The following is a 24,269-nucleotide window of genomic DNA, read 5'->3' as shown; positions in this document are numbered from 1 at the left end:
ACTATGTATCAGGCACTGTGCTAAGCACTTTAACCTACAGAGTGGGGCAAAAGCAGGTTCACAGTTGTTCGAATGGAAAATAATACAATAATTAATAACTAACACCAGGATAAACGTTTTGTTTTGCGTACTCAACACTGTAAACCTACTTTTGCCCCACCCTGTACGAAATCTGATTTCAAGCTCCCAACAAACCTATGGAGGGAAGCCCATTACAGGCCCCATTTCATACCTCTAAAACCAAAAAGGGCTGAGGCTCCTGCTCCTAGCAAAGGGGACAAGCGGCTCTGCCCAGAGCCAGGACCCCGAGTTGGGCCGGCCCCAGCCTGCAGCTGGGCTCAGCGGCACTCAAAGGTCAGGCGGTGGCCATTCTTAAGCGCATAAGCCACTGTCTTGCCTGGAGCCTCACCAGCTGAGCTGTTTACTCACGGAGCACTCAGAGGCCGTATCGCAGGAGACATCACAGCAGTGGCGGACTTGGTTAGCAGGTGGCTCTAAACCTCCAGGGCCCGTTTCTACCCAGTAGCTTGAGGGGGGAGAGGTGAGACAGGGGGAGCCTGGACACCACCGCTCCCCAGTGGTCCCCAACGGTCCATCTTAGAAGCGCGTCCACACGTACCGCAGGTAGCTTCCCCTCTGAAGGCCGGCGGGCAGAGGCAGTGGTACCTGTCCAGTCCTTCTGGAACACACGTGCCTCCGTTCCGGCAAGGCTGGGAGTCACAGGGGCCTGTGAGAGAGATGCCCATGAACAGCCTGGCACGCCAGCCCCCAGGCATGAGTCCAGCAGCCCCCCTGTCTCACCACAGTGCAACACCCCCACCCCCAGGGACCACGAAGAAACTACTGGGTTGGCCAAAAAGCTTGTTTAGTTTTTTTCTGTACAATGGCTCTCGTAGCACTTACTTGTCTTTAAGTTTATTTGAAACAATTTGGTTAGATTGCATTGTGATAGCTGTCATATCAGCATGCATTTAAAAGCTTATCAACACTGGTGAATTTTTGTGCAGCCATTTTTACATTGAAGATGGAACAAGATGCACAACATTTTTGGCACAGTGTGCTTAATTATTTCAGGGAAGTAAAAACGCAACTGAAACACACACAAAAGAAATTGCGCAGTGTATGGAGAAGGTGCTGTGACTGATCGAATGTGTCAGAAATGGTTTGCAAAGTTCCTTGGTACTACTGACATTTTGGCCAACTAATTCTTTGCTGTGGGGCCATCTGATGCATTGGAAGATGTTTAGCAGCACCCCTGGCCTCTACCCACTAGAAGCCAATAGCAGGAGATAATGGCCATATTTAAAGTATCCAAATAAAGTTATTGGTGAAAATGAAAAATGTGTTTTTATTTTATGGGAAAAAGCTAAACGGACTTTTTGGCCACCCCAATAGCTGCAACAACGTACAGCAAAGGGGGGAAGGAGAGGAGGTAGGTACAGGAGGGGGGTGTGGGTGGTAGAGGACACTCAGTGGTGAGCTCCGGGCTCACCTGGGGATGTGCCCGTGGGACCTGGACTGTTAGGGACTGAACTGTGTCCCCCGCCCCAAATTCCTATGTAGAAGTCCTAACCCTCGATACCTTAGAACATAACAGTGTTTGGACAGAGGGCTTTTAAAGAGGAAATTAAGGCTAAATGAGGTCATAGGGTGGGTCCCAATCCAATATGATTGGTGTCCTTAGAAGAAGAGGAGACACCGGGGACATGCACAGAGCAAAGGCCATGTGAGGACACAATGACAAAATTATCATCTGCAAGCCAAGTAGAGAGGGATCAGAAGACACCAAACTTGCTGGCACCTTGATCTTGGACTTGCCGCCTCCAGAACTGTGAGAAAATACATTTCTGTTGTTGAAGCCACCGGTCTGCCCTATTCTGTCATTGCAGCCCTAGCAGACTGCACAACATTCCCTGGTGGCCCACGGCTGCAAAGGAGGCCCGGGGGAGCCCCAGGTGGCCATCGTGATTAACCAGAGCTGGACCTGAGCTTGACAAGGACGAAGGTCTCGGTGACATGAATCCAAGAGCGTGGGCGTCCTAAGACTCAGGAAACACTGTGGTGCAGGTGGTGCTGTTTCTCAGGTTCACCCATAACTGTCAACAGCCTCTGTGGGCTGGCACAGCAGGACAGAGAGCCTTTGGACCCTGGAGTTAATGAACATGGCCTCCTCCACCTACTCAGGCACCTTCATGAGCGCCCCGCCCCCAGTTCTAGTAACCTCCTCTAGAAAGGGGTGAAACTGAACTCGCTCCACAGCGCGAGTGTGAGGACGGCGTGAACCAATCCAGGGAAAGTCTGAGAACAGCCTGGCACGAGCCAACACTCCACACCAGACAAAAGACGAGCCGAGTCCCACGGCCCGGACAGAGCAGGAGAATCCAGGGGGCAGCCTGTACCTGGGCAGATGGTCCTGTAGCAGGTGGCGGGGTGGGTTAAGAACACTTTCCTCCAGCTGCCATTGAAGGAAACAAACGGAGAAATCAGAGTAGTAACAGGAGGGCAGAAACTGGGAGGGTTATTTAAAACACAAAGCTGATAGCAAATTCCAGTGCAGAAGCTGGCCAAGAAAGACTTCCTTGTTTTCTTTCCAGATTCTGCCCCAGCTTTTATCTGCATATAGAGAAGGGAATGTATCAATCTACCCAGAGGAAACAAAAAAATAAAAAGACAATGTAAGGTGGCCATCGTGTCAGAAGTTAGAGACACCTGTGTTCAAAACTCTTAACGGCGAGAACAGCTTTCCATTACAAGTTACTTCCTGGGGCCGGCACAAGGCAGGGGGCAGGGGGTGGGAAACCAGGAATTAGGCAACTGGATTCTGGCTGTGTGACCCTAGGCAAGTTATTTTCCTTCTCTGGTCTTTGGTACCTCCTTGTACAGAGTAACTCTTACTGTAGTTTTCAGCTGCGTTCCCTGGGGCCTCGATGGACGGAAGGAGCCTGAGTGGCCAGGGTGCCAGGCCACCCCAGTGCCACAGCCCCACCCCTTTACCCCAAATGTCATCTTTCTGGTCTGCTCAAGTGTCTGTCTGAGGCGGAGCAGCTCAAGATTTTCCAACCACTGGAAAACCACTTGATGACGTCTGGGGTCTGCTCGAGTGCTGACACTCTGTGATAACACAGGGGCCACCTTTCCTCTGGTGGCTTCCGTGCTCCAGATGTCCCCATGGTTACCTCGAATCCACCTGGAGAGAGCTATCCCCACCTTCCAGAAGCAGACATGGGCTCAGAGGGCTGGATTAGGGTGCTCGAAGTCACGCAATTACTAGAACACAGCAGAGGTGGGACCCGAACTCCACCATCCAACTCCAAAGCCCCTGCCCTCAGCTGCCTCCTAGTTTATTTTATAGGTTCATTTTCTCGACTGCTGCCTCCTGCCACTGGAGTGTCAGCTTGCGAGCTGAGGGCAGATGTTGCTGAGCTGTTCATGCTGATTCCCAGGGACCTGGGACAGTGCCGGCAACTCAGGAGGCCGCGGTGAGTATTTCTTGAATGAGGGAACCGACGAAGAGCTTATTCTATGCAGGCCTTCTTGTGGGAGCCTCCAGCATTAGTGCACTGTTCATCCCAGGGAGGACAGGCCCCGTCCTGGCACCTCTCAGGGTGGTCACTGGTCCTCCTGTCCAATGGCCCCTCTTGACCTGGGGCATCCTGGGGGCAGCGACTGTGCCTGCTCCTCTCTGCACGCTGCGTGGCTCAGGACAGCACCTGGAACTCGGTCACTGGAGAACAAAGAGGTGCCTCCTTTCACAGGAAACCTCAGGAGCTGAAGGGAGCCTCCACGGGCTCTGAGGTGGCATGAGGCCCGCTTCCTCTGAACCACGAGTGGGGCACGGTCCTGCCCTGCCAAGGCCGCCTTTGGGCCCTGCATCGGCCCAGCAGGGCCCTCAGGCTGTTCGGCCAGCCCATCCCATTGCTGTGCACGATCTGATCTCATTGGAGGGCGCGCAAAGGGGCCAAGATGCAGCTGGGTCATACGCCACGCTGGCCCTCCAGGCAGGGCGAGAGGCCGGCTCACCGGTGCCGGCCAGGCACTGGGCTGCATAAAGTGTCTGGATAAAGTGTCAAAGGACAGTCCAGGGACGTGCAAGGAGCAGGCTGCTGGCTGGGCAGCAGGCACTCTGGAATGCCAGAGCTCCAGTCCTGAAGATTCCAGCATCACCATGTCCTCCCCACTGAAATCCATCCAAGGTCTTAAGCCTATTGCCTCACTTAGCCCCCAGAAGTATGGAAACTGGTGCTCCGAGGAACCATCCCACGTGCAGAGCGCTGCCCTGCAGGACAGCTCTTGGCTCACTCACCAGCCTCCAGCACGGCCGTGCCCTGGCCACCCCTCCCTACACCCAGGGAGCTCTGTCCCTGGCTCCCTCCCAGGACTCCTCCAAGCCCTGCAGCTCCTGAGTGCTCAGCCTTGGGAATCTCCGCCCCCAACCAGGCCATGCCCTCGGGCCCTGACCCCAGACCACACGGACACACCTGGAGAAGGGACAGAGTGCGGCCAGCACACCATCGGTCCCCCGAGATCCTCTCCAGCACATGGCGTTGCCGACAAGCTCCCTGACCGTCTCCAGCGTCTTGCGCTCACAGGGGTGAGGCTGGACCTTGCAGTCTGTGTCGACAGCACACGCCCAACGGAGAAGACAGGGTTACACCTCCTTCCCCCACTGTGGTACCTCCACCCCCACCCCTGGGCCCAGCACACCGGGGAGGGGCTGCGCTCTGCTCCTTACTGGGTGGCCCATCTCTGGGCATCTCCTCTGTACAGGCCCTGCCCTGCATAGCTTTTACATCATGTTCCCACATGTATGTTTCCTATAACATGCTTCACTTGCTCCGGTGGACCCTGACGAAGACAACTACAAACGCAGCTGAAGTGCCATGTGCTGACCACAGCAGGGGACAGGCACAGGGGCCCCACGTGCTCCCAAGTCCTGGGCCCCTTTACCCCATGGAGAGAAGCTCAGGGTTCCAGCTGAGCAACCCGCAGGGCCTGACACAGGGAGGCAGAACACAGCAGAGGGCCCCAGGGCCGAAGCTGGTGGGCCCCGGTCTCTCACCACCCTTCCTGGGGAGGATCCCGAGTCCTGACCTCACACTTGGGGAACCCTCACCCCACACCCCACTTCCACGAGGGCAAGCCCGCGCCTCCCCAGGCTGGAAGGCCTACCTGGAGAGGCGAAGGTGCAGATGTCGGAGCTGCTGAGGGTGCTGAAGAGGCCGTTGGTGGCGTCCTCCACCTGCTCAGCCATCAGCACGTGCTGCTCCCTGGGCTCACTGGCCAGCGTGTGCAGCTCCTCCCACCTGTGCCCCAGGTGCCAGCAGAGACATTACATTGTCTTGTCACTCCAAACCCACCTTCCTCCTGCCCCGCCCATCTTCCAGAACATGGGCTCCTTGTGGATGGCAACACCACCCCCGAGGATCCAGAAGCCACTTGGCTGCAAACTCAGCCAACCAGGGTGCAGGTGAGGCCCGGAAGCGAACCGCAGGACGACCTCAAGGATGCGCAGCTGTGGGTCATAATGTGTGCATGCCACAGCCCGCGGACCTCCCTGCAGGAGAGCCTCATACTCCAATTTCACACATGCTCCCAATAGATTTCATTGTCTGGTCTTGTAGCCCACAGCTGGGGAGAAGAACCGAATCAGAAACGAAGTGAAGGAAAATGGTTCCAGGCAGGAAAACAGCAAAAAAGAATAGCTAGTAATAGCAAAAACTAAGGCAGAATGATGAACAGTGAACTTAAGGACTCAAAGGCCAGCGACGGGAAGCCATCTGAGAGAGGAGCCAGCACACTCTGACAGCCAGGGGGCGCCGTTCAGTGCCCAGGACAAAGTGGTGGGCAGCACGAGGACCCAGGGCATGACGAAAAGGTGAGATGAGGTGGAGGAACCTCTTTTTAAGAAGACAGGGCAGTCAGGAATGCGCTTAGAATCCCACCCATCAAAAATTCATCATAATAGGCCAAGGTTCAGCAATATGGCAGAAATTTCACTTCTTTCTAGAACTGACTTCCCTGTTCTCTGACGCCACAGAACCCTGACATTTCTCCCAGGACCCAGCACGGGGCCTGGGACACAGACGCGACTCTCAGCTCCCGGCTCACGTCCACCCTCTCAGGGGGCAGCTCTGCCTGGCCCCGCCCGGCAACAGGCTTTCCTACAAGCTCCCTGGTAAGGCCCACGCTCGGCCAGAGAGGAGAGCCACCTGGGAAGGGGCTCCATAAATGCTGGAAGGGCGGAAAAGTCACACAGGGCCTCCCGCAGCCAGTCACCCCGAGGCCCAGGCCTCGGGAGTGGGTGTGTGACGCAGCCTAACCAGAACACTTTCTTGGATTATTCAACTGGAAACTGGGGACATGAGTCTTTTCTCCCCGGGGCACCGTGGGGAAGCTGGGAGCTGGGCACTGCCTGCAGCTGCCGTCCCAGCTCCCAGAGACGCAGGAGGGGACAGGATCTCGATGGCATTCAAGGCCCTGGCTCCTCCTGCTCACCAGGAGGGACCCCTGACCCACCCCGTACAGTTAGAGGAGTCCATGAATTTCCCATTTCCACCCAAATAAATTCAAGCCGAGTTTCAGGCACTTCAAACCAAACATTCAGACTGAAGACAGTGCAAGCTCTCAGACTTCCAGACTCGGAGCGACCTGTGCCCCAGCAGCAGCACAACAAGTGAAGAGAAACCAGGTCCTGGGGGAACCAGCACGGTGTTTCTACCCCACCCCCACCCCCGTCCCCCAACCCCCCTGTGGCTGTGAGTCCCCCAGCCACACCTCGATCCCCAGGCCGGCCCACACCCAGCGCTGGCCCAGAGTGCCCGAGTCTCTTACCTGGGAAAGCGGACCCCCACGGCAAACACAGTGACACCTCTTTCCTGCAGCTGCTTGGCGGGCAGCGCCACGTGCCCTTGGGACCTCCCGTCCGTGACGATGATGAGCACCTGGGGCACGGAGGCATTCCTGCCCCCAGGGAAGCCTTTGTGCAGAAAGTACTTCAGAGCGAGGCCCGTCTCTGTGCGCCCTCCTCTGAGCTCACCCAGGAGGGAGAAACAAAGGGAGAGTTAGCGATCCAGAGAGGGGAAGCCGGAGACGGCTTGAAACAATGGCCTCCTCCTTCGTTAGTAGTGCCGGCCATGGCCTCCTGGCGGAGACGCAGAGTGACAGTTCCACCAGCAGAGATGCAACTTTCTCACCCTCAAAACTACAACAATGGAGAAGAGAAATGAACTTTTCCTGAGATCTTAAGATGCACTCCACACAGCGCTGTTGTTTAGGGAAGAATGTCATTCTTTGCAACTTCCCCAGGGACGGCTCCGGCTCCGGGCTGACAACCACCGCTGTCCCTCTGACACCTGCCTCTCATGTCCCCACCCCCGTGTCACCCCCTTCCTGTTGTGGCTCCACACCCCCCTGGGGTAAGAAAGCAGATAACAGAGCCTAGTGAGAATCTGAGAGAGTGAATGACAGGGTCCTTTCTGTTGTCAGGCCTGCCCGGCCCACTTCCAAGTTCAGGGTCAGGTGGTGGGAGGCTGGACTGTTTGGCTGCCTCCAGATCAGGGTGGGTTACAATGGTCCCATCTCATTGGGAAGCTAAGATTCTGTAACCTTAGAGCCCAGTTATAGGGACTGTTGTGAGCTTGGAATCCCAGCGAAGAATCTCTGCTAAATCTCATGAGAGGGGGCTCCTGCAGGTCCTCGGAGGGAGGCCTGTGGCTCTCAGCATCAACCGGGCAGAAAAGAGTGACGCAGTACAGTGGGTTTTAGCCCAACTTCCAGGGGATGGTAACACATCCACGCACAAGCGAGGAACTCTATGCACAGAGAAAACCTGTTAAGTCAGCACTGCAAAATGCTGACTCATCACAAACTGCAGATTGGTGGGGAGGCAAGGTTACACTCATTACAGTCCGAGTATCAGTCAAGGCAACACCTGCCTTGGATTCAGCCCTCATAGAGGAACCTAAAGCCATTCTTCTAACGTGAAAATATCCAACGGACACGAGGCATGAGCACTGTCTTTGTATGTGTTTGTATGTGCATGTATAAATGTGTATGTGTGTCTATGTAACACAAAGTGTCGGTTTCTCATGCAAGTCTCCGTGGTCTTCCGTGGTCAAACCAGGCCCCTGTCCAGGTTTGCTCTCCTCCGAGCAGCTACTCCAGGACCTAGGATCCATTCGTGCTGTGGTCCCACCTCCCTCTCAGTCCTCAAAGTCCTCTCCACCCAGCACAGAGGTGAGGGGAGAGCATGGAAGCATTAGCCTGGGGAGCATGGATGGGCCAGGACTAGACGAGTCTTCGCTTTCACTGCTTCCTGTCGTCCGTGAGCTCTTAAAGGGCAAATCTCTTTGTGGTGCTCCACGAGTGAATGAGTGTCAACCACAGTGGACGACTCTTAGTCTTCTTTGGATCAGGATCTGTGTCAATTAAAAAGCCGCTAACTCTTCTCAGCCCACTGGTGTTTACTGTGGACCCTCGAGATGGGAGGTAGACTAGGTGAAGGGGAGGCCAGGACGCGAAGGAAAGTTCAGACCAGGGGTGGTCAGACCTGAGCTGAAACCCAGGCAAGCTGATCGCAGAGCCAATGGTCTTTCCTCTCTGGGGGTTGGCAAATTACAGCCTCTGGGCCAAACCTGGCCCTCTACCCATTTTTGTAAATAAAATTTTGGGTGGGGGAACAGCCATGCCCATTTACTCATGTACTGTCTGTGCAGAGACCCTATGGCCCGCACAGCTTGAAATATTTACTCTTTGGTTTTTTAACTGAAGAAGTTTGCTGACACCTTCTCCTTACTGCTCTATCCAAATGGTCATAAAACACTTGTCACCAAGAGCCAAGGTGCCCCAGTGACCACAGAGCTCCCCGGGCCTTCACGTGCGTCCCTGGCAATGTACCATGAGCTCCCGGCTGTGGTTAGAGAGAAATTAAACATCAAGGATGTGAGAGTCCAGGCCCCCAACTCCACTGGCCAGCCAGGTGTCCACCCCTCATATCACTCAGCACACAAATGCCTGGACCACCCACCCTCTCCACCTCTGCGCCCTCAACAGCCTTTCCCATTGGAACGTGTCTGGCTTCCGACCCAGGTCAGGTGAGAGATTCCTAATGGCTCTGAACTCTGGGAAATTCAAAGAAACCCTGCTGCCTGCACTGTCCTTACCCCGAGGAGCATCTCCATCCCCGTGTCTGTTCTGAGCTCAGAGTGGCTCCAGCTAGAGCGTCTAAGGCCAGAGTCTCGCCAAGATTTTACCATTTTCTTTCATGAGACTAAAATAGGTTGAAAGTGAATGTTCACTGATCGACTACTGTCTGGGGGAGTTCTGATGGCAAAGTACGGGCTTTTATTTTGGTGGGGGCGGGGGCTAGAAGCTGGACATCTGGCTGTCGTTGCAGTCAAGTGATCAAGAACAAGGGCTCGAAGTGAGTGGGACTCAAACATTACTCCTGTGATCTGTTAGCCAGGTAAACTTGGGGAGGTTCCCTAACCTGAGACTCAGTTCCCTTCCCTGTTAAAGCAGAAACAGTAATAGTATTGTTTGAGGATTAATGCTGTGCCCTGCACCCCAAAACCTAGTGACCACTCTCCATCGGTGTTGATGACCACAGTGACCCAACCAGCAGCTTGTTCCAAGAAGTCTTTTACGGTTGTCTCAAATCCCAGTGAGTATACAAGTCGACCCCTCAGGAGGTATCACAACGTAGATTCTTAGATCCTATCCTCAGAGAGTCCAAATGGTAGGTTTTTGACCGAGTCTGAGAATCTTCATTTTTTCAAAACCAACCTTCCTTCTCCCACTTATTCTGATGCAGGTCATCCCTGGAACAGACTCTGAAAAACTATTTCATAAGAAAATTCACTGTGGGTATAGAAATGTTGATTACAGTCTTTTCCTTTTTTTTTTTTTTTTAAGCAATCAACAGAAGTCCTGGAATCAATGCAAATGATGTCCTTTTAGAACGATTTAATACATGGTGATGGTTCAATTCATTGGATTATTATATAACCACTAAACAGGATCAACATAAAAATACAGCTTTATGCAGAAATACAGACCAAATAATGTTCAGTTAAAAGGAGCCAAGTGCTTTATAACTATTCTAAAAGCTATGTTTAAATGTTAATGAGGTTTGAGATGGGCAGAGAACACTCTAAGAGGCTTTGTGCTAAGGTAAAGTGGTGAGTGCCATCTCTGTAGAGCTACCTAAATACAGTAAAACTCTGATAAAGCTGTGGCCCGGGTCCCAAAACATCCCATCACAAAACCCAGAGTTGCCTTACTGGGAGGTTGATGAAATGACAGAGTGAGCCTGCCCAGCAGGCTGGCCAGAAGTCCTGGGCCTTCAGAGCCAATCGCTGGCCATGTTTTATCTTATTGTATGTTATCCCCGGGTACACTATGGAAGGGCTTGGTTGTGCTGTTTTTTAAGCTCCTATTGCAAGGTAGCAATGGGGTGATTGTCGGGGTGGTTTCTCAGCCACCTCAAAACGCACTTGCAGGAAATCGCCTTGGTCTAGAAAGGCCAGAGTTCTGGGTTTTAGGTAAACCTGTTCCGACTGGGTCAGCATTTCAAACTTCACTGCAGAGACAGGGAACAGAGCCCCGAGAGGCTACCATGCCCATTCGGCCAGCATCCCTCTGTTCTGATGAGTAACAGCATCTCCGTGTTTCGCGTCCTCAGTGACCCCACAAGTGTGGCCAGAGCGTGAGTCATTGCCACCTTGCCCTGTTTGTTGTTTCTCATGGTTATCCCGGGACACACAGTGCTAACCCCACACATCCCCCTGACGGAGCTGACCTCCTCCTCCAGACACATGACGAGGCTCCATTCTCCACCCCCACTGTGCTCCTCAGGCACTGTCCTACCATGGCTCTGTGGTCCATGTCTTGAAGAATGTCTCTCTAGCCCCTGGTAATGACTTTCAGCATAGCTGAGAAAGAGGCTCCACCAACTCTTTAGGTGGGCGGGGGAGGGGAGGCAGAGGTGGGAGAGGACAGCTGGGCGGGGCCTCCTGGACGAGCAGCATGACTCTGGTCCAGGCCAAGTCTCCGGCTCCTTCACCACCTCAGCATCCTCCCTCCACAAAATAAAGAGCTGGAATAGATGCTACATGACCTCTGGAGTGCCTTTGGAGCCAATTTGCTGCAGTGAGCTCAGTTTTTCAGAAGAGAGCAGGGTCGAGTCATTCAAGTCAAAGTCATCCAAACAGTTTTAGACTTTCAGTCCTGAACAGACCTACAGGCTACTTTTCCCCCCTGCAAATGTTAGTGAACATATAATGGGTAAACAGTTTATAGGATAACCAAATATTATATTGATAATATAATTAACATAACATTCACCCCTTTAGAGTATACAATCCAGTTTTTAGTATATAGTCACAGAATTATGCAACCATCACCATTAACTAAGTCTAAAACATTTTCATCACCCCCAAAAGAAGCCCTATACTCACCAGCAGTCACCCTCCTCCCCCCTCCCTGCAGCCCCTGGCAATGACTAATCTACTTTCTGTTCCCACAGGTTTACCTGTTTCAGACATTCATGTAAATGAAATTATACAGTTTGTAAATTGCGTCTGCTCCTTTCACTTGGCATAACGTTCTCAAGGTTCACCCATGTCGTAGCATGAATCACATCATCGTGACCGTCACCACAGCTGAGAAAGAGGCTTGGCCAACTACTCAGGGGGTGGGGGGGGGGGAGGGGACGGAGAGGTGGGAAAGGGCGGCTGGGTGGGGCCTATTGGACGAGCAGTGTGACTCTGGTCACGCTGAATAACATTCAATTGGACGAATACACCACGTTGTCTGTTTACCCATGACACTTTTGCGTTACTTCCATTTTTTGGCCATATAAACAATGCGCTGTGAACATTAGGGCAGATGATTTTGTGCGGGCATACGTTTTCAATTTCCTTGACGTGCTGTTGCAAGGGTCACGTGGTAACTCTATGTTTAACATTTTGAGAAACTGCCCAACTGTTTTTCAATGTGGCCACACCATTTTATAATCCCACCAACTGTATTTGAGTTCCACATCCCTGTCAACACTTGTTACTGTCTGTCTTTTATGTTAGCCTTCCCCGTGAGCGTGAAGTGGTATTTCATTATGGTTTTGATTTGCATTTCCTCAGTGACTAATGATGTTGCATATCTGTTCATGTGCTTATTGGCCCTTTATATACCTTCTCTTTAGAAATGTCTTTTTATAAGATTTCTTTTGGGGATGATGAAAATGTTCTGAAATTACATGATAGTAATAGTTGCATAACTCTGAAAACATACTCAGAACCACCAACTTGTACACATTAAATATGTGAACTTTATGAGAAGGGGGTTCCCCTTACCCACTGGGCACAGCTGGCATTCCAGACCCCCAGCCCTCTCTGGGAGGCCAAGAGCAGGGCCAAACCCTCCCAGAGTGATGTTAAGAGCAGCTAGCTGCATCCCAACCAGGGCAGTGTCGGAGCATACGTACTTGAACACCATCTTCTTGAGTTCTGTCTTCACTTCCTGTTGGGTTGACAAGGCGTCCAAGGGGAATTCCAGCCACGGAGTGGAGCTGAACTGGACTGCTCCCACCCTGACCTGCAGGAGGAGACAGAGGGCCCAGGGGCTGAGCACAGGGTGAAGTCGCAGGCATTCCAAGAGGCTTGAAGATGGGGCTAGAATGGGTAATGACCGTGCCTCCAGCCCACGCAAATAATTCCCGTGCCAGAGCTCTCCCTGGTCTCCCTGAGGAGCGGTTCCAAAGACTAGGAGAAGAATCTGGAAGGAAACCGTCTAACCTGCCTGTGTTCTGCACTGACAACCACCGATTCAATCTTCCTGACCCCCGTTCAGGCATTTCACTCACGTACGTGTGCCTGCCAGGTGCAGTAAACCATCTTACGTGATCTCACCTTATTTCACTTAACCCGCAGGGGCACTCATCAGGCCCACGGGACTGCTGGAGAAACTACAATGCAGAGAGGACACGGCTCTGGCCCAGAGCGAGGAAGAGAGGGAGCCGGCCCACTGCACTTTGTGCCTGTGATCTTCACGAGGCTCAGCCCCGCTGCTTGCCTTCTCGGCCGCCAGCACAGGCCTTCAGCAAAATGCTTGCTGACCCGGTCAAGGGTGTCACAGGAGCTAAGCACAGCCACCCCACCCCCCACTGGCTCATCACTAACCACAGCCACCGCTCACCCACCCTGGGTTGCGGAGGGGGTCAGCCCTTCCAAGCCCGTTCCTGCTGTGCTAGGGAAAGGCCAGCTCTCTGGACCAGAGTCAAGCTGGGGGACAATCAGCACCCTAGCCAGAGACAAGCAATAAAGGAGCTAAAGTTCCCTTGCTGGAAAGGGAGAGAGGGTCACTGGGAATTCCAAAGAGAGTTTGCATCCAAATTGAGGAGGTCGTAGGAGAAAACCCAGTGCCTTGCAGGAGTGGAGAAGGTCAACTGGGTGAAATCATTCTCTGGACCCTTAAGTCACTAGTGTATCTCAAGGAGAGAAGGCTATAAACAGTCAGGTTTCCTCTCAAGGGTCCAATCCCTTAACCTAACCATTGGCTCTCTAACACCCCTGGAGAAACTACAATCTCGGTTACTAGTCTCATAACCATCTCTGACTCTGGCCAAGACTGCAAATGAGCTGAGTGACTCATGCTTCAGCAGTGATGCCGCCTTTTGCTCGCTAATTGACTTCCTTCGCCCCCAACGCGGATGCCTTAACAGGCCTGGTGCCCAGGAGGAGATCAAACCACCCACCCACCACACCAGGTGGGTGGTGTCTGCTCCTGGAGAGCACAGCTCAGTGGACTTTCCTCCCGGGAGGTTCTGAGGACGAGCCACTGGGCATCCTAAGCAGGGAGACATCTCGGGTGGCCGTGGTGGGGGGAGACGGGCCCTGGGAAGTGGATCAGGGAGAAGCTCACAAAAAAAACGTCCGGGAGGTGATGCTTTTGAAATCTCCCTTGAATTTAGCCAGTGATGCAGGGGGCATCTGAAACCAGCGGGGTGGGGGGGGTGGGGCGGCGGGGAACATGGTCTGGTTACTGAGTGATTTGGGAACAACTGGGTCAGCCTGAAGAAGGATGAAGGATCAAGTGCAAATGGATTCAAGATTTAAATGCGAAAAATATAACCATGGAAGTTCTCGAAGAAAACCTGGGAGAGTTCCTCTAAAACTTCAGAGTGGAAAAGACCAATGACTAGAAATCCAGACATCATAAAGGAAAGATCGATAAATCGACTACACGAGGAAAACTTCTGCACAGCAACCCCTCCCGTGACCCAGCCAAACACTGAAGACAAAATGGAAATGTTATTTGCAACTCACGTGAGAGATGAAGGGTTAGTTTCCCCAAAATATGAAAAGCGTCTAGGAATTGGTGTGTAAAAGGCCAACAATCCAACAACAAAAGGGCAAAGAATATGAACAGAGATCACGACAGGAAATACAAACAGTTCTTTGACACCCAAACAGGTGTTTGAGGGCCCCACACTGAGACACAGCAATAAGCCAGATACAATGTTTGCAGGGAGGAACCAGCATTCTCAAACTTCAATGGTGAGAACGTAAATGTTCAAGCATCCATGGGAGCAGTTTGTCAGTGCTTACTGAAAATTACAAATGCATAACACTCTTGGGAATGTATCCTACAGATATACTTCCACATGTGGGAAATGACATATTTACAAGCTTACAGTATATTTGTAATAGCAAATGCCCACCAGTAGGGGGCTGTTTAATTAAACAATGGTAAATCCTTACACTGAACCAATAATCAGCTATAAAATACATATGTATGTGAATACCTACATTACCTAGATACAGAAAGGCTTCCAAGACCATGTGCAGAGAATAAGAACAGGAAGAGAACAGTGCGTATCACCTACTCCTCTCTTTATAAAAAGGGGGGAAAGGAGGATATATACTCATGTTTCTTGCATTTGCCCGAAGTGACGCTATAAGAATGCTCAAGAAAGCAGGTAGGGAGACTGGGCAAACTGAAACTGTGCGGGTAGAAGGGATAGTTTTTACTACATGTCTTTTTATTGAACCATGTAAATGAATTCCTTACTTAAAAAAAAAAAAAAAAACCCTCCCTGGAGACCAACAGCTGGGTGGACTTACTTGAATGAAGCAGGAAGGATACAACTTCAAAACAAAACGAGATACCAACAGTTTGAGTCAGTAGTTAAGGCGTTTAATTTAATTGGCGGTTTGGGAGCGAAAGAGTTGTCTTTTATCTTTCATCTTCAGTTTACTGTGTGCTGAGAAGCCAGCCCGCCCAGACTTCTCACCCCACGGTAATCACCCTGCTGAATCACTCACTACACAGCCAGGAAGTGCACCTCTCAGCTGGCTTTTTTTTTTTTTTAACTTCTCAGCTTTTTAAGTGTTGAGAGAAAGACTTCAAACACCTGAAATCCACTTAACCGCTTCAACAGCAGAGCATCCATAAAAGCCTTAATGTATAGCTACTTGAAAATTTCCTCCTGAACACTGAAGCTACAGAAAGTAAAATCTCTTGTGCATGGAGAGAACGCAGAAAAATGCAGCAGCGAGAACATAAAACCTGGAGCCACAAATCAGGTGGAAGCATCTGAAATCGCCCTGATGCAAAACAAAACAAAACAAAACACCCTTTGCCAGAATTCCAGCGAGTCTGACAGAGCCCCAGGCAGGAGGTCAGGGGCTCACTCACTCACTCACGGAAAGAGACACCCGACTCCTTTGCTCAGTGTCTTGCTGTGAGAAAGCCCTTCTTGGGCCAAGCCCACATGGATCTCCTTACACACCCAGCTTCTGCCCTCTTAAGAGAATGGAGCCACTCTGTACCTAATCAGGTTCCCTCATTTATGGAAATTTCCAGGTCTCTCCCTGTCCCCCTCCTTGCTGTGGGCACTGTCTGGGCTGCCAGTACTAACCTAAGAATGCCACTCACTGTCTAGGTGTGGCAACGCTGAGATCAAATGTCCTGAACTCTGGCGCCCTGTCGGCTAGGGACAGCTACTCTCAACAGCACCAGCCATGAAGTCTTTTTGTCATAGTTTTTTGAGTCTTTTTGAGGATTCTGAATTCCATCAGCACTCCCATTTACACACACACACACTCTCTCTCTCTCTCACACCCAGACACACAACGCCATGTGATGGGTAGGGACAAATGACCTAATGAAACAGATCCTGCGCTGAAAGTCAAGAGCCCCCGTTCCTCCACACTTAGCTCACTTCTGAGATTGCTGTGTGACCCTAGGCAGTCACTTAGCCACTCTGAGCCTATTTCCTCTTCTGTAAACATCCTCTAATTATCCACACAGTTCTTCTCTCCCAACCTGCCTTCCCCTGGGACCTCTCGGTCACTCACTTCAGGACGTACTCCATCAATGCCAAGGTCAAGAGTGTTGGATCTTTATGGCTATTCCTCCATGAATAACTAGTAGAATTGTATAGGGAATCGTTTCCTTTTAAAAGCTCAGCCCTGCGTGAGAGAGGATGGAGACCGAGCAGTCTTTGGCCCTGGCCCTTTTGGAGTCTGCGATGGGCTGACTTCATGGTTGGAACTTCTGTGCTGCTCTGATGCAGTGTCCTCAAACAGCTGTGCGAGACTGCCGGAGGTCCAGGGCGATGAGCTCGCTCTCCCCAAATGACATGCCTATTCTGGAGAAAATCTGGTCCTTGTAAAAGGCCATTTTTGCTCCTAAACCCCAGTGGTTTCCCTAGGGTTTACCCAGGAATGTGATCTGGGAAGATCATCTATGGGAGTATGTATATTTAGAATAAAGTGCTGGGTGATGGACACTGTCAGGTCCCCCTGGAGAGGCTCACACCCCCACCCATTCCTGTAGACTGGCCAGCAGAACGGGTCACCAGACTTCGGTGTTTGCTAATCCAGTTAAGTGAAAAATGGCGGATCAGCGGGAGATGTGCTATTCCACTGAGCGAGGTCGTTGGGCATCTTTTCATATGCCCAAGGCCAACTTGTGCTTTGTTTTCTGGGATTTGTCTGTCTGTGTTCACCACCCATTTTTCTACTGAGTTTTTCCAAAGCGGCCCTTCTTTGAGCCACAAGAGCCACAGCTAGCACACTCCGAGGATATTTAAAACCTCCTCTCTGGAGCCAGGAAGAATAAACCCCCTGGCTGCATTCCCTCGGGCAGGAGTAGCGCCTTTCGCATGAACAGAGAGGGTAGAACCTGTGCTTCGTACTGAGATTCTAGTCGTAGGAGGTAGTTACACTCTTTCCCCCGCCACTGTGGTGCAAACACAACATCTTTCTAGTGAGAAACCAAATCAGGGTGCCCACTACCACCCCGTGAACGTGAATGAGTACTGCTTCCGGTCCGGCCAGACAATCTCTCCCTTTGAACTCCTGTGATTGGATAAGGAACTGTCATGTGACCTGCACCTGCCCAGTCAGAGTCCTCGCTGGGACTTCCGCCAGCAGCAGGGAAAGAAGGCCACTTTCTTTCTGCTGGTGTCCCTGGCTTGAAGGACAACGCGGGGCAACTGTGCTGCGTGTGGAAAACCTGCCTGGAAAGGCAGCCAACTGTGGAAAGCAAACCTGAGAGAAGAAACAGAGGGACTGAGCGCTTGGATCCCACCGAGCTTGGTCTCCCCACTCCCACAAGCCAGGACATGCCCTCTTCTGCTTAGCATTGGATTTCTATCACTTGCAACCAAAGACACTCCGCCTACAGACACTGGAAGACTTGTACTCACTCTGTCGGGGCTGATGTCCAGAGCGTCACAGACCGTGATGGCAAAGTGCTTGGCCCTTTCGAAGCTCCCTTTCCCGATGCTGTGAGAGCCATCCATCAGAAACAGGACGTCCACCGCAGCCGAGTACCACGTAACTAGGGGAGCGGGGACAGATGCGTGACAATCAGCTTCCTTGCCGTGGGGTCCCAAGAGGGTCTCACTCCCTGAGCAGAGAGGAGGCAGGAGCGACCCTGTGGTGGCTCAGCTGCTGCTCCTCTGAGGTCCGAGAAGGAAGTCACACTGGGCAAGGTCAGGGCCGGGGGCCCTTCTGTGAAAGTCTGTACTAATGCAAGGGGCCTAACTCAACACCGCCGACGGAGCCGCGTGACAGGAGGGGCTGCTGGGCCAGGGAGCGGTGTGAACAGCCCTGGTCCCTGCCCTCGGGGGCCACAGTCTAGTCTGGGACACAACCAGGCACCCTGGTGCCAGAGGTCACATCACCCAGGAGTTCAGGTAATAACACCCGGCACTGACTGTGTCTTTCCCATGTGCCAGGTGCCACTCTGAACGCTGTATATGCACCAAATAGCTTCATTCTCACATGCGCCCTTAGATGACTATTGTTTGAAGTTTTTTAACAGTTTTATTCCATCATCATCATCTCAGTCCATTTTGGAACGTTTTCCATCACCTCATAAAGACACCCTGTATCATTTAGCTGTCAGCCCCGCAGCCCGGCACCCCCACCCCTAAGTAGATTTAGGAGGTTTATTCCCACTGGAGAGCTGAGGAAGGCAGGGCGCAGGGCAATTCGGTAACATTCCTAAGGACTGAGTGCTGGGAAGCGGTGCAGCCGGGACCCAAGTCCAGGCTGTGTGGCTCCAGAGTTCAAAGCTCGAATTGCCACGAAGACGCAGGACATCGGAAGTCAGAGGAGCAGCGGTGACACAGCACCACCCAGAAGGCAGCGAAGGAAGGCAGTTTCGCCAGAGAGGGAAGAGCGGGATGTGCAGGGCCCTGGAATGGGCTGCCGCGGCTTGAGGGCTTGAGCGTGGGGAAGGAAGGCCGAGCAGGGCGGGAGGGGAAGGAATACAGCCGCAGACGAGGCTGGTTGGGTGGACAGACAGTGGTCGCCAACAGAAGACCTGGAAGCACAGGCCAAGGAACCTGGCGACAGGTGAAATCAGTCCTTCAGGGAAAGACAAAGACCCTGCGACTTCACTTACGTGTAGCATCTAGAACAAAATAAGTGAACAAACCGAAGAGAAACAGGCCCACAGACAGAGAACAGACTGGCCGTTGCCAGAGTGGAGGAGGGGTGGGGGACTGGGCGAAACTTGGGAAGCGACTGAGAAGCGCAGACCAGCAGTCACAGGGCAGTCCTGGGGTGTGACGGAGCACAGCGCAGAGAAGGGAGCCGATGACACTGTGACAACTGTGCACCGCACCGGGGGCCCACTGGAAATATCAGGGATCACCTCAGAAAGTACGTGATCAATTGTCTAGCCACTAGGCCGTACGCCTGAAGCCAAAAGCAAGACAATATTTAGAGTAAACTGTAATTGAAACATGAAAAATAAATTTTAAAAACGGTTTCAGAAACTTGGTATCAGAGATTTCCACGGACGGGTATTCACTCAGGAGAAGAACATGGTCGGGCCCGTTTTGCGAGACCGGCTCTGGCCGCAGCGGAAAAGGAAGGCAGGCGTGGGGTGGAGACTGTCTGGAGGAACACGGCTTCCCGTGGGTCGGTCACAAAGAGGCTGCAGTGGGCATTTAGAGGGTTGGCTAAAGCATGCACTTACGTTTGCTGGCGGCCGAGATCTTCCCAGCCGTCTCCCTGCTGACATGGACCTCCTGCAGGGGGAGGGAGTGGGGCGCTGGGAGAGAAGACACCAGAAGCAGTCATTACTGGAGACGGAGCGGGAGGAGTCCCAGTCTCTGCGTTAGGTGATGGGGAAAGCAGGTAATAAGAAGGGAGACAGGCATGTGGAGGAGCCTAATGACACTGTAGCTCAAAAATTACTAGATGGATAGCATAAAGGAACCCCCCAATTACCCCTCTCAGATCAGGTACCTTTGTGTTTGAAGAGAAAGATTAAAAACTACACACAGAGGGGTGATGAGGAGCCAAATGAGTTTTACCCTTGGTCCGCCATAATAACCGGGTTCTCTGCTGAAGGCCAGAGAGATGAACCTTGGACGTGAGCAGAGAACTCAGGAGAAAGGGAGCTCACAGAAAAGCACAATGATGAAATGCTGCAACTCCAACAATAAGATACCATTGTAAATGTGAAATTTCTAAATTTAAATGTAACTGGGAAAGCTTAATTCAGGAAAAATTTCCAGTGGTGGCACTGTAAGTAGGTACAACCCTTTTGGAAAGTTTTTTTTCTTTTAAATATATTTTATTGATTATGCTATTACAGTTGTTTCATTTTCCCCCATTTACTCCCCTCCGTCCTGCACACCCCCTCCCACCCGCATTCCCTCCCTTCAGTTCATGTCCATGTGTCGTACATATAAGTTCTTTGGCTTCTACATTTCCTGTACTATTCTTATCCTTCCCCTGTCTATTTTCTACCTACCGTGTATGCTACTTATTCTCTGTACCTTCTCCCTCTCTCCCCTTCCCACAACCCCACTGATACCCTCCATGTGATCTCCATCTCTGTGATTGTTTCTGTTCTAGTTGTTTGCTTAGTTTGTTTGTTTGTTTGTTTGTTTGTTTTAGGTTTGGTTGTCAATAGTTGTGAGTTGTCATTTTACTGTTCATATTTTTGATCTTCTTTTTCTTAGATAAGTCCCTTTAACATTTCATATAATAAGGGCTTGGTGATGAGGAACTCCTTTAACTTGACCTTATCTGAGAAGCACTTTATCTGCCTTTCTATTATAAATGATAGCTTTGCTGTATTGAATCATCTCAGATGTAGGTCATTGCCTTTCATGACTTGGAATACTTCTTTCCAGCCCCTTCTTGCCTGAAAGATTTCTTCTGAGAAATCAGTTGATAGTCTAATAGGAACTCCTTTGTAGGTAACTGTCTCCTTTTCTCTTGCTACTTTTAAGATTCTCTCCTTCTCTTTCATCTTTGGTAATGTAATTATGATGTGCCTTGGTGTGTTCCTCCTTGGGTCCAACTTCTTTGGGACTCTCTGAGCTTCCTGGACTTCCTGGAAGTCTATTTCCTTTGCCAGATTGGGGAAGTTCTCCTTCATTATTTGTTCAAATGAGTTTTCAATTTCTTGCTCTTCCTCTTCTCCTTCTGGTACCCCTATAACTCAGATGTTGGAACATTTAAAGATGTCCTGGAAGTTCCTAAGCTTCTCTTCCTTTTTTTGAATTCTTGTTTCTTCATTCTTTTCTGATTGGATGTTTCTTCCTTCTGGTCCACTCCATTGATCTGAGTCCCAGTTTCCCTCCCATCACTATTGGTTCCCTGTACATCTTCCTTTATTTCACTTAGCATAGCCTTCATTTTTTCACCTAATTTGTGACCAAATTCAACCAATTCTATGAGCATCCTGATTACCAGTGTTTTGAACTGTGCATCTGATAGGTTGGCTGTCTCTTCGTCACTTAGTGTATTTTTTCTGGGTCTTTGATCTGGTCTTTCATTTGGGGCATTTTTTTTTTTTGTCTTGACGCACCTGTTACATATGAGGGGCGGAGCCTTAGGTGTTTGCCAGGGCGGGGTAACCCACATCGCTGTGTTCTGACGCTGTATGTGGGGGAGGGGTCCAAGAGGGAACAATACCCCTTGCTCCACCCTCTGCCGGATTTCAATCACTTCCCCCACCACCCACCAGCAAAGTGGGCCCTTCTGGTGCTGATTCCCGGGTGAGTGGGCTTGTGTATGTTCTAGGACCCTGTGGGGCTATCCAACGAACTCTCCTGTGAGGCTGGGAGTTTCTCCCACTGCCGCCTCAACCCCCACAGGTGTTTTCAGTCAGAGGTTTGAGGCTTTATTTCCCTGCACTGGGACCCTGGGTTGCATGGTTTGTCTCGCTCCCTAGTTGTTCCTCCTGGTGTATCTGCACTAGAATGTGGGACCATCTGCTCCACCAGCCACCACCTCACCGCAAGTCCTCTCCACCCGGCTGCCCAAGTCCACCCCTCCTACCGGTCTGGGTGAGTGTTTCTTCTTTAACTCCTTGGTTGTCGGACTTCTATACAGATTGATTTCCTGGCAGTTCTGGTTGTTTTTTGTTTTTAAATTGGTTGCTGTCCTTCTTTTGGTTGTGCAAGGAGGCACTGTGTGTCTACCTACGCCTCCATCTTGCCCGGCAGTCCTCTTTTGGAAAGTCATGTGGCCAAATACATTAAGCACCATAAAAATGCGTTCACTCTTTGACCGAGTGGTGTCCCACCTGGGAACAAGGCTTTGGAGAAGGAAAAGTGTGCACTGAGACACTGCCTTCCACATTACTTGTGACAGAGGGATTCTGGAGGTAACAAATGCCCAAAGGGGCAGGTCTAGGAGTGAATGCCGACATGTTCGTTCAATGCCATTAACGCGAACAAGGGCTAATACGTTTGAGGGTAGGAAGTTCGTGGATGGTTTTCATTCTTTTATATGATACCTGGTAAACCTGCAAAACGGTGTATGAGAGCAATCGGTAACAACTTAACAAAATCAAGTTTGAGAGCAATGAGGGCGTCACTTAGGGAGGTAATCTGAAAAGTCGACTGCACGCGGTCCGTGTCTGGCGACAGGGTGCTCTGTGCACAGGGCGAGGTCTGGTGCGTTAGCACAGAGGAAACCAAGCTGGGGTGCACAGGGCCCAGGAGCAGACTGGGCCACAGGGGGGCAGAGGAAGGGCCACGAGTGTGGGCCGCTGCTGGGGACAGAGGTGAAGGAGAGGTTGCCAAGGACCGGGTGCGGGGGGGACAACTGTACAATGCAGGGAAGTTGGGCTCACGGGGGTTCACACCTGCCAAAGAAGTGGTCAGGAGGGAGGCACTGAAAGATGGCGCCAGGTTCTGGGTGGGGGGGTGCCCCTTGTTTGTGGCTCCTTCTGGGCTCCTCTCCTTTTCCTGCTCCCCAGGGTAAAAAAAACTAAACTGGTTTCTCGTCCTCCCCCCACCCCGCCACCTCCCCACTGTAATCTTCGAGCTGTTTCTCCTGACCTGATATGCCCTCCCTCCATCTCCGCTCACAGGGAAGACAGTTCTAGGCCAATCAATATGCTGACCCAGCACTTAGCTCCATAGTGCAAAGCTGTCCGGCAAGTACCTTCCAGGAGGTCTAAGACAGCGTGCCGTGGTCCCTGCTGTTCTGCCACCAGAGGCAGAAATAAGACATAAACTATAAATACATGCAGTAGACTGAATTAAAGGAGCGAAAATCATCCACTTCCACCGTAAATGGCAGATGTTGGCACAGAGGCAGGATAACACTTCCTACCCCCTCCACCCCCAAAAAAGAACACAAAAATCACTCAATAATTCAGCAAGTTGTCATCCTAGCAAAGAGGCTTTCTGCTGCACTGCATTCAGATGTCAAAACCTTGCCAACTTGTGGGGCCCCGCTACCTCCCATCCCATAAGGGGGTGACACTGCCATGGCCCTTCCGCCCCAGAAGCTCCCGGGGCAGGAACACCTCCGCCTGTCCTCCGCAGGGCCTCGCCCAGCTCTCTGCACACAGCAGGCGGGCACCAAGGTTTCCTGAACGAGCCCATGAATTCCTGGCAAAGGGCCCAGGAGCTGAGGAATCTCTAACGCCCTACAAGAAAACACTGCTCCTTTCTAAAGCTCTTACCAGCAAACCCTCCAGCTAGAGACAGGCCAGCTGTCTCCCCAGATGGGAGCGACAGGACTGCCGTGACCGGAGACCACTTACTAAAGATGTCACTCAGCTAATGAGCCTCTGTGCCGTGCGCTCAGCTGCCACAGCAGGTGTCGGGCTTCTGGGGAGCCCTCCTGGTGCCTGGATGACGCTTCCCCTGCTCGCCTCTGAAATGACCTCAGGACTCTGCAGAGGAGGCCCCTGGCAGAGGGAGCCAGTGAACGGATGGTCGCTCTTTTAGCCTCTGAAGACCACCTGCCTAGGCACCAGAACTTGGATCTCCTTGCAGGGGTAGGGGGTGCTAAGGAGAGTCACTAATCTACTGAAACCCTTTCACTGCAGCCAAGGCTCGAAGAGAGAATTCCTGCACCTTCTTATCTGTCCCACAGGAGACCAGAGTGGTGGTGCCAGCCTGGGAATCAGGAGACTTGCGTTTTCATTTCAGCTCTGTTATCAATAACTGTGTGACCCTGGACAAGTCACACAGCCTCTCTGTGCCTTCCCTGCCTCATCTGTACAACTCAGGACGGTTAGCTCAAGGGTTCTGTGACATGGTCAGGACCACAAAGGAGAAGTTCTGGGATGAGCTGGAGCAGGACTTCGCTGTGCCTGGGCCTCCGGGCACCACGTTCAGGCCCTGGAGCCAAACACGTCTCATCTCTCCCCAGTGTCCTGACCATGAAGTGACTGTGTTACACTGTCACCTGCATGGGTTAGAGGGGGCACAGGTGAGCGGAGCAACCATCCCTGTTCTTCCAACCTCTCTTACCTCCCCCAGGCTCCGGGGA

The 24,269-nt window shown here is 51.8% G+C and overlaps 1 protein-coding gene across 2 annotated transcripts in view; it reads right to left on the bottom strand.

Moving 5' to 3' along the window:
• Positions 1-24,269, bottom strand: part of VWA2 (von Willebrand factor A domain containing 2) — a 40,395-nt gene that overhangs the window by 6,850 nt on the left and 9,276 nt on the right. For both annotated transcript variants that reach the window (XM_045854228.1, XM_045854229.1), the window contains exons 3-10: positions 19,495-19,569; positions 17,711-17,844; positions 12,482-12,591; positions 6,832-7,026; positions 5,170-5,303; positions 4,479-4,611; positions 2,400-2,455; positions 620-727 (exon numbers count right to left, since the gene is read on the bottom strand). In XM_045854228.1, coding sequence (XP_045710184.1) covers positions 620-727; positions 2,400-2,455; positions 4,479-4,611; positions 5,170-5,303; positions 6,832-7,026; positions 12,482-12,591; positions 17,711-17,844; positions 19,495-19,569 — 945 coding nt within the window. The remainder of the gene's footprint in view (positions 1-619; positions 728-2,399; positions 2,456-4,478; positions 4,612-5,169; positions 5,304-6,831; positions 7,027-12,481; positions 12,592-17,710; positions 17,845-19,494; positions 19,570-24,269) is intronic.

This window comes from Phyllostomus hastatus, unplaced genomic scaffold (assembly GCF_019186645.2).
Source record: "Phyllostomus hastatus isolate PE091 unplaced genomic scaffold, TTU_PhHast_1.1 phas_scaffold_1066, whole genome shotgun sequence".
Classification (NCBI taxonomy): domain Eukaryota; kingdom Metazoa; phylum Chordata; class Mammalia; order Chiroptera; family Phyllostomidae; genus Phyllostomus; species Phyllostomus hastatus.
Note: the sequence above shows the minus strand (reverse complement) of the source record. Positions and strands in the feature narration are given on the sequence as shown.